General features: G+C 44.6%; 1 protein-coding gene across 1 annotated transcript in view; it reads right to left on the bottom strand.

Annotated features, from left to right (window-relative positions):
• The window catches only part of LOC106815425, a gene marked incomplete in the record, with an annotated part of 50,637 nt that overhangs the window by 12,543 nt on the left and 27,186 nt on the right, over positions 1–10,908 (bottom strand). The window contains 6 exon segments of the mRNA XM_014819884.1: positions 241–420; positions 998–1,178; positions 7,593–7,762; positions 8,666–8,864; positions 9,333–9,478; positions 10,469–10,709. Coding sequence (XP_014675370.1) covers positions 241–420; positions 998–1,178; positions 7,593–7,762; positions 8,666–8,864; positions 9,333–9,478; positions 10,469–10,709 — 1,117 coding nt within the window.

The following is a 10,908-nucleotide window of genomic DNA, read 5'->3' as shown; positions in this document are numbered from 1 at the left end:
TTATCAAGCATGAATTTTCAGTGGGGGGGGGCACTTGGAGGGCACAGAAAATTTGTGGGGGCAGGCCCTCCCGTAGCTACGCCCCTGATGCGTAGAAATGTTTTAAGTGCAGTGCACTGAAGTCACGTGAAATTTCCCCAGTGCTCGTGGTATTTTAGAACAGTGCAAAGTAAAATATTCCAAGACCAGTGAATTTTGCACATTGAGAGATGCACGTTGAATAGCAGTGACGTGGCGAACCTTCGCACAGTGGTATGTCCGTGACGTTCCACTGGCCGTTGGCTTGACACTGGGTCATCAAGACGCTGGGACCGGAGCTGAGACGGAATCCTGGAGCACAGCCTATCCCGGTACGAGTGAACAACCGCCGCTCCATAGAAGTCACACGATGGTTGCTGTTCAGCTTCAGGGGCGGGCAATCTGGACAAACATAACATTGTTTATCATATATCACACACAGCTGACTGTACAGTACAGAGACAACATTGTTCAACACAGCACACACAATGGACTGTTTATGCAGGGTTTCTTATACATAGGAGGCACAGTGGCGCACCGCCGTTGTCAAATTTAACATCGCCGTTGTGAAAATGTTCCTGTATTTACTGATAAGTATATCCTGTATCTATATACCTATATATTTTAGTATATCAATACATCCTGTATTTGAATTCATAATGCGCGTATTTTCTCCAAACTGGCCATTACCTCCTTTTTTGCCCTCAGAAGAAACCCTGTTATGTATATCTCTCTCTCTCTCTCTATATATATATATATATGGCCAGAGATAGATAGATATATAAATAGATACTCGACCTGTATTTGCACAACAAATTTAAAAACAATCATGCAGAATGTGATGAATCCACTCGAACTTTGACATGTTTCTGACGTGTGACACACAGTAAGTCTATCAATATTCTTTAATTATTTCATCATTATTCTGTGTGTGGGGGGGGGTGGACACAGCATCGATTCATCAGGGGGAGATACGAACCTATGGAGAAGACGATGTTGAACCCCAGTGCACCTCCTGATCTACTATCGCTGGAGAACTTGACGAAGAAGGAGCCGGTGTTGCTGAAGAGGAGCAGGGGAGGAGGTTGGTCGCCGGTGAAGCCATGCTCGTCGTCTAGCTGTATCAGCTGCCCCGTGTCCTCGTCCTTACCGGCAAACACCTGTTATATAACACGCGTGGGAGTAAAACACACAGCACTTCATCTCACAGAGTAGCTCATTTCTCACTTCTCATACTCAACTCGACTGCCACTTGAATCAAACCAAACGGACAAACACACTTACACAGTACAACGGCCACTGCAATCATTAGTAACACAAGAGTAGAGTGATGTTTTTACCTGTAATACGTTACTCTTGTGTTTGGGGTAAATCAGGAGCTAATAATATTAACAATACCAAAAGCTAATAAGACTTTTAAGTGGTATTACTAGCTATGTTTACATTATTGTATCTATGCAATCACAACTCATAACTGCACTAGAGCTCGTTATTGCGCTGTGAAATTGCAATCAATGATATATCTATGTAATAGAGCAACTAGATATATAACAGGATTTGCAGATTCCCTGATCTTCTGTCGTCACAGTTGTCAATATAATTTCATCGCTCAGATTAGCGCTACACGATATTGATTGATTTATAACTTCCTCATTGAAGAATGCGCCATAACCGCGCTGTTTGCGTAGCCACGCCCCCCAACCAATCAGCGAGGGGGTGCTCCCCGTGTCGGGCACGACCGGCATGGCGCGACCGCGCGACTGCAGGGCGCGGAATAGCAGGGCGCGACCCAAACTGCATGCAGTGCACTTTCGTACACTCAGGATACGAGTGTAGATTGAGCCCATGAGCGAGAGCGCCATCTGTCGTGGAGTTTGGGCGCGACCGCGCGACCACAGACTCCGTCACAGAGAGGATATCGGAGTTACCATGGTGTCGCGGCGTGAGATCCCGGGGCTATCGGGTGTGTCGTATATACATATAAACACACGTGTTTTGTATATATTTATTTTTGGGTTAAATCCGTATTCACCAGATTTTTTCCTACACCCGCAGCCGCGTGACCCGTGTACATGTGCCCTTGCACGTGCGTGTACCTGTGTGCAGTAACTGAGCGCACAGTGCACACACACACATATGCGCGGGTGCGTGTGCCTCTGCTCTGTACCTGTATGCTCGCGTGATATGCGCGCTCACGTGTGCATGAACGCACGCGTGTGCGCGCACGCATCCTTGTTTGCGCGCTGGACGCTTTCATGCGTGCACGCCCGAACGTAGATCGCATCAAGAGCGTATTAACGACCCTTCTTTTGAAAATATTATCATGAGCAGTCTTATGTGAGTGGCAGAAATCCTCACATGATATAGCACACGCATAACATCCAAAAGAAAATCCAATATTCACAGTTCCTTAGTTTCTCAAATTGATACCCTGCATTGCTATATGCACTACACTGCATCCCATGACTATATGTAGACTCCTGATATATATATATATATAAACTGCTGCAGAGTGACACTTTGCTTACCTGTTTGCTTGTGCTGTTGACGAACGACTTGAACTGTACATTGTCGTTGCTGTAATCTAACGAGAATAGCGTAGTAAAGCCGACGGACCCGTCACGCCGAGGTCCGGCCAGCAGATGTATCCCCTCAACGACAACAGGTGCCCGCAAATCCACCTGGAAGTAGAAGCAAGCATAGAGACTGTCTTAGTAGTTATTTCTACAATTTTTCATTTCACTGCAGGAAATGAAAATCAATATAAAGCTTAAATTGACATCATTCTCGTATGTTTTCGTAGCTAGGGTTTTCACGGGCTCCCTTAACTTCAATGTCTTACAGTACATACCAATCATCTCAAGTTCTTACAAACAGTGTAAAATGAGACAGACCTTCAAGATTAAAAAACAGATAAATATGGAAACAACACCAACCGGGCAAAAGAAATGTATAAGCCATGTTTTCTGTGCTCTCAACATTTTTTTCAACTGCACAAATTTTCACATTTATGAAATCTTTTATGAATCAAACTAGAGCATGGTCAGGTCTTGCTTACCGTTATCCACCTGGCGCTTTCCTCACCCTGAGCACACCAGCTGTACGTACTGTTTACACTTATATCCTACAAAACATAAACACAAATTAACATAATAAAATACTAATATAATAATACATAATATCAAGAGCAGATAAAGAACCTTCTTTATCTGCTCTTGATAATATAATATAAATATAATTATGCGATTTTCCTATACACGTGCATATAGGCAGCTGATACCTCAACTGACAAACCTACCATGTATACAGGGCATCAATGCTAGCTTGGGATAGATGGCCTTATTAACATTCTTAGCAAATGTAGCGCACCACGTGTAAAGCCTGTAGATTCGATTTAACCCTGTGCCATGGTGTTTGCCACTAGAGATGCGTTAACTCAGACTATTTCTTTGTAGAACTAAACAAACCCAAATTGACTGGATGACACCGTAAATGAAATGAACTAAGTGTGCCAGCAGCACTATACCACTATACCGTGTGAGGCTCATACCATTTTAGAGTGGATGCCGTCGTCTCCTGATACAAACACTCTGTTGGGTCCGTAGAGACCAATGTCCTGTGAGTGAGCGTACGGCCCACAACCTGTACAACACAAGAAAACACGGAGTTTAATTCCCACCAATAACCCTTCTCACTCGCCACTCAATGTGGTGTGTCAGGTCAAACATGCCAGTATTAGCGTTAGGATTACAATTAGTGCTAGGGTTTAGAGTAAGGTTAATTTTAATCTGCTGACAGGAGAAGTGTTTCATGTTTTCACACACGTAATTGTCCTTTGATGTGCAGTGAACTGTGCCCAACAAATTAGATGCATATAAGCAAGAGCTATAAGGTATTATTAGCTCTTGATATAGGTGTACATTTAAAAACATTGGCAGATATTTATGCTTGAACGCTGGTTAACAACAATACCCTGACCTTCCCCTGACCTTTACGTGACCTTCCTCTGACCTCCAATTGACTACAATTTTCTCTAACAAATTGTGATTGGGCACGTGTGCCAATAGGAGCCATAGTATGATGTGTGCAATTAAAATTAATAACATAACACTTGTCTGAACTCTGCACATAGCAAATACTGACAAATACTTATCAAACACTACTGACTTTCCACTTGAAAGTATTTATTTATGTTTATTCGTACCTATGTTAGGTGTGTAGCTGTCCTTGCACTTGCACTCGTAGCTTCCATCGGTATTGATGCAGTCGGTCGTGTCAAGGTCACAAGGAGAAATCCTAGCGTTGCACTCGTTGACATCTAAGCGAAAAACAATACATAAATTTCTTATCACGACGAGTTAAGTATCACGTCACGATATGATATGTAACGTTACACTCATTCATATTTGAGTGGAAACAGATTGTAAATAACTTCTCGAGTTTTGTATTATGTGGCGATATGATATGTAACGTTACACTCATTCATATTTGAGCGAAAATAGAACGGAAAAAATTTCTCAAGTTTCGCATCACGTCGCGATATATGTAACGTTGTACTAATTAATATCTAAGCGCCAGAGACGAAAACATTCTGTCAACAGAACGTAAATAACTTACTCAAGCTGTTCATTACACAACAACATGATCATGTATAACGTTACACTCATTAATATTTGAGCGAAACATGACATAAACAAGTTCTCGAGTTTTGCATCACGTCGCGATATATGTAACGTACGTTGTACTAATTAATATCTAAGCGCCAGAGACGAAAACATTCTGTCAACAGAACGTAAATAACTTACTCAAGCTGTTCATTACACAACAACATGATCATGTATAACGTTTTCGCTGATGCACTGTACCATCTCAGGCACCGGCGAGAATCCCGGACGATCGCAGATGAAGTAGACTACGCTGCCGAGGTCGTACGACGCGGCGACCTTACGCCCGCTCGCTGGCGTGCCCGGGTCCGAGCAACCCGAACCTGCAAGAACAAGAGAGCGTCACCCTCGCGTCACTCCCCCGGCGCGACAACGACGACGACGGGTGTCGAAACCGCTGCAATGGGAGGAGATGTATAGTGGAAAATGTAGCGTGTGCCTAAAACAAGTGATTTGTGGATGTTTCCCCCTTCTTTTTCCCCTTTCTAACCTTTGACCCTTGACCCCCCGATTATTGACCCCTGCGTCCCGAATACCAACACCGTACATCAAGCTATTCAAATGTGTGCCAATGTTATTGATGGCTGGACGGACGGACGGATGATCGAACGGATGGACAGAAGTACAGACGGACGGACGCTTATCCAATTCTACAAGCTGCATTTGACTGTGTCAGATGACTTAGAAACGCATTTTCAATGTCTGTTTGATTCGCTCCTGGCTACGTCTATAAGCTTGATGTGTGTGTATGAGTAACAACAGCAGCTCGCTCACCAGCACAGTGTAGGGTGCCGTAGTCCCAGTGTCCATCCTTCGCACACACGACAATGTTCTCTCCCACGGGCCCGCTGCCTCGCAGCGCAAGGTTTTCTTCACATTGTATCCTGAAGGTGGAGCCATAGGTCGTGCTGCGGAGACCCACGAACACACCGCTAGGCACGTTGGGCTGTCCGCAGTCAACAGCTGAAGCGGGAGCAGAAGAATGGTTATATTTATTATTATTATTGTTATTGTTGTTGTTGTTGTTGTTGTTGTTTTTGCTGCTGGTGGTGGTGGCTGTGTTGTTATTGTTGTTGTTATTTTTGTTGTTGTAATACATATTATCAAGAGCATATAAAGAAGCCCTTCTGATATATAAGAATACCCTTCTTTATATGCTCTTGATATTATCACGTATTATAAACTGCACAATTATTTTATTTACAACTTATACGTGACGCTGACTGATTTACTGATGTTCTTTAAACATGGTGATCACCTGGCACTACAGGAATGTGTGCCAGTAACACACTCAACAAAACTGCCATTGTCGTCACAGTGGCACCAACTCAAGTCATAAAAGCACGAAGGCATCATGAATAGGACTACAATGAGCTAATACATCATTCGTGCTACATAGGTTAACACTCACGTGTGCACTTTGGCTGAGGTCCGACCAGCCAGTAGTTAGGGAATCCAGGCCGTGGATCAAACACACAGTATCGCGTACTGCTGAACGCCGTGCCCAGGTTGAGAACAAATCCCTCCTCCTCACAAGTCAGCCGAACCTATGTACAGAGTATGAACTCAGCGGGGTTTGCTAAGGGAGTTATAGGGATGCTATTTCGAAAACACGCCATGTTCAATATTTTATATTAATTTATATTTGTGAAATATTATTAAAATATTGGTATAAAAAGATATTGATTTCATGTTTAGTTTTTAATCGGTTAAAGTTTAATTTGACAATTTTTCCATGTACAGTTGCGATACCTGTATAATTACAAACTCATCATCGTTCACATATACTTATCTTCACATGTTACATGTTTATTATCGTTAATGATATAAATCTGCTAAGCTGTAAACCGTGACCTTACTATGCAGTACCAATCTGACGATTATATAGCAGCTAGTAGTTATTACACAAAACATGATTCTATAACTAACCTAACCCTAACCCCCTATGCTCAGCCTAATATTAACCCCTGCCATAACCCCAACCCCAACACTGGCCCTGATCCTAACCCTATCCCTAACCATCAGGTACATGCACATTATAGCCGATACACACTTACCTGCTGCCCATAGTTAACTGTTACACTGGGAGGTGAGACAATAACCCCATTCTCTCCATTCACCAGATTCTGACACAGTGCCTCTGCAACAAATACTCGTTCACATTACTAAATTACACGTGTCATGTTAAGGCTAAAGCGAACAGGGTAATATTAGCCATGTACTATAATTCTATTTGATAATTTGTGCCGATTGGTGACAACGGAGTGCAAATTATTAGCGCAATAAACACACATAGTAACACACATATGCCACATCAATCACCAATTATGAATAAATAGGTGTTAAACCTATAATAGTAGCTGTAAAACCACAATAATATGTGTGAGGCCACGATAATTGGTGTAAACCCACAATAATAGCTGTGAATCCATAATAACAGGCGTAAGACCACAATAGTAGGTGGAAAGCCACAATAATAAGTGAAAAAGCCACTATAATAGGTGTGGGAGCACAATAACACGAGTAAAACCCATAATAATAAGTATAATGCTACAATAATAGGTGAAAACCCACTACAGTAGGTGTGCAGGCACAACACTGAACGTCGATTCATACCTCGGCATGTTGGAATCTCTCCGACCCAGTTGCCATCGGCCGCACACTCCATGTAGTTGTTTCCCTCCCACGTGTAGCCGATGTCACATTGGAAGAACACGCGATCTCCATACTTGTAGTTCTCCTCTAGTCCCAGCACAACTCCGTTATCCAGTCTCGATATGAGAGATGGTCCACACGACTTCCCTGATAAACACGATGAGAAATGTGCATGAGCATAGTGCTTCCTCGGCATGCAACATACTCTCCATACTCACTACTACAGACTCCATACTCTCCATGACTGATACACACCTGCACAAAATCGTTTTCAGCCACTTGGAACTGATCGAAGTACATTGCGAGCGGTTCGTCGGTAGGTGTCGCCACCTTCCACGTGCAGGTTCGGGACTGCGGGTAGGCAATTAGATAGTTTCCGGGCGAAGCGAAGCTGCCAAAGGTAGCGGTGATGAGATTGTTGCAACCTGAAATAAAACCACGCACGACATCAGCATACACGTTGACTAATCAATACCCAGATAATAGAATGGAAGGATAAATGATATACAGCCTCATTTGAGTGCCAACTGATAACAATAATTATATCAAGAGCTAATAATACAGAACTTTAACAATGTACATCATTAGCTCTTGATTATACTCATACATTCGTGTAAACCGACCAGGCTCTCCGACTGTTACTCCTACTGCCTACGTAGTGTTAAGCGAGAAGGGAACTTGTGACTTAACATTCGTGATGCGAAAGTTAATTAACGGAGAATTAATGAATAGTTTATGGCAGAACCGTGACATGCAAACACAGAGATAGACATGCAAGACCTACGTCATTACGTTGTAAAGATGAGAAGGATAATTAACAAATCTCATCTATAGTCTGGTGCTCTCACAAGGAAATGACGTCATCGCACACTGCCCTAGCTAGACCTTCTCCTCACACTGACAGAGCGCGTGAACGCGTGACCATGCACTGACGGAATTACCAGGGTTGGGGCGTGTCGAGAGAGAACAGGATTCGTGCACAGACACGAATGTATAATACATTTAATTACATGCACACACGTCGCCATTGTCGCCGGAATCTCGTTCCGTAAAGTCGGACGGTAATTAAGCACAACGACTTCCGCCATGAATACTTGATCTGCCGTCATCATCTACCGCCGTCATCTACTGCCGTCATTGAAATGTCACGGTCAGCGGTAATGCTCTTATATACGGTGACATATCGCCAAACCCCGTAACGGCGACAACAGCCAGCCTACCATGCCTGCATGATACTGTATGTAACAGCCTACCATACCTGCATGATACTGTATGTATAGTAGCCTCACATACCTGCATGATACTGTATGTATAGTAGCCTCACATACCTGCGTGATACTGTATGTGGTAGCCCTTGTCACGGATCGTCGTGTCGGAGTAGAAGTGGAGGTAGAGCGTGGCACCGCTGGAGATGAGAAACGTCGGACCTTCCTTTCCCGTGTAGGTATGCAGCAGAGGCGACGTCGGCAAGCCACCGTCTCTAACCTCCAGGTAGTCGTTGACATACTCCAGCGCCAACTCTTTCAGCTGAATGTGAAGACAGAACAGAAGCGTCACGAGGGGGCAGCAGTGTCGACAGCAAAGGCAGTCGTCGCTGCCATGTTGAGTCGCTCGTCGATAATTGCTCGACAAATCTTAAGCAAACCGCGTGGGTTGAGTTTATAGAGAATATACTCAATATTGTACGCAGTGAGGTTAGTTCTGATGTTGAAGGAGCGAGCGCGGCAGTGCATGGGGTGGGGGCAAGGGCGAGGGTTAGGCGAGGGTGAGGCAAGGGTGCGGACAAGGTTAAGGGCATGTGTGAGGCAAGGGTAGGGGCAAGTATGGGATAAGGGTAGGGGTAGGGACAAGGGTGGGGCAAGGATAGAATTAGGGTGGGAGATGATGGGACAAGCGTGGGACAAGGGTCGGAAAATGGTTGAGCTAGCGTGGGGCCGGGTAGGGAACGGTGGGGACAACTACATGATGATGTTATATGTATGAGTTACATCGTACCTCTAGAGTGATGAGCTCGTTTCCTGGAGCTGTGATCATGTAGACGCATTCCATGCCGTTGTAATATTGGTCGGGATAGAATGGTGACGTTAGATCCCGCTTGTCACTCAAGGCCACCAGGTCCCTGTCTCCACAGTCGACCTCGACTAACGTAACGATAGATGAACACAGAAAACATCACCGTGAGAGATTGAACGTGATAGGATTACAACGGATATGATTAGATAGGATAGTATCGGTTAGGATATGAGCGCGGATAGGATTGTAGGATTTTAGTAATACCCCGGGAGGCGAAATTTTTTTCCCCACGAGAGTTCCGGACCCACCACAGATAGTGTTTTGTAATATATGGTGCGTATATAAGACAAACCTGGTTGGATTATAGTTAGTGTTAGGGTTCGGTTTCTGGTTAGGGTTAGGGTTAGGGTGTATAAATTTTACATTGTTGCTTCGAGGAAGTCGAGTGAATGGAGTGCGCTGATTGGCTGTGGTCCGGAGCTTAAGTGGGAAAAAAAATTTCGCCCCCGGGAGTGCTAGCGTATCTTAGGTACGTTGAGGGTGTATCGTCTTACTTTCACGTTTACTTTATTCAGCTTTCTCCTCTAGTTTGACAGTTTGTGCATGTTGCCGTCTTCTCCATGCGCGCTATCGTTAGGGTGTATTTATGTTATATTATCATAGTTGGCGTGATAAACGGTGACAGTAACTAACACCAAAGCACGGAATGCCAAACATCGCAGTTTTTATGTCTAGGTTTACTATTGTAACATATATACCCCGTACAGACTACGAATTTTAGCGCGGGTCAGACGCGCGTCCTTAGAGGTCGCGTAGAATAACACCCTGGGTTTACACTACTGACTTTATGTTGGCGAATTGGCGAGTTGGACCAATTTCGCAATTCGGCAACTCTGAGTTGGTGAAAATAGATCATGTTCTAATCTCCCAAAACTAGTTGCTATCGACTGGTTGGTCGCGCAACTTTTGCGTTTACACTGCCGAATGTCGGTTGTATAGTTGGGAAGTTGGTCCAATTCGCCAATTCGCCATCACAAAGTCAATAGCGTAAACAAGTATATGCCGTCGTGTAGAACGGCGCGTGGCTGCCCCCCTGTGGCGCATGCGCAGTCGGATACCTGCCGTCCATCGCGCCTGGAAGCCGCTTAGCTCGACCTGCGAGTCAGCGTGAAACTTGACGATCATGAGGTTGTTGTAGCTGACGTAAGTGCTGCTGCTGCTGCTGCCGCTGTCATCACCATCGGCTGCCATCTCCGGCGTGCCCGACAACTGCGCGAGCGTGTAGCTCAGCTCGTCGGTACGGCTCCCGCTCAGTATGTGCACGTAGTCCAATCCCTCCTCCGTCTTGACGTCATCAAACTATAGCGTGGGAAAGTAAAGATGACGTCATCAACCCGAGTATAGGAATGTGACGATGACGTCAACAAACCGCGCGGTAGAATGTGACGATGCCGTCATCAAACTGCGTGATGGAACGTGATCATGAAGTCATCAAACTACGCGGTGGAACGGGACGATGACGTCATCAAACTGCGCGATGGAACGGGACGATGACGTC

Source organism: Priapulus caudatus, unplaced genomic scaffold (assembly GCF_000485595.1).
Source record: "Priapulus caudatus unplaced genomic scaffold, Priapulus_caudatus-5.0.1 Scaffold1110, whole genome shotgun sequence".
NCBI classification, from domain to species: domain Eukaryota; kingdom Metazoa; phylum Priapulida; class Priapulimorpha; order Priapulimorphida; family Priapulidae; genus Priapulus; species Priapulus caudatus.
This window is presented reverse-complemented; position numbering and strand designations above follow the sequence as displayed.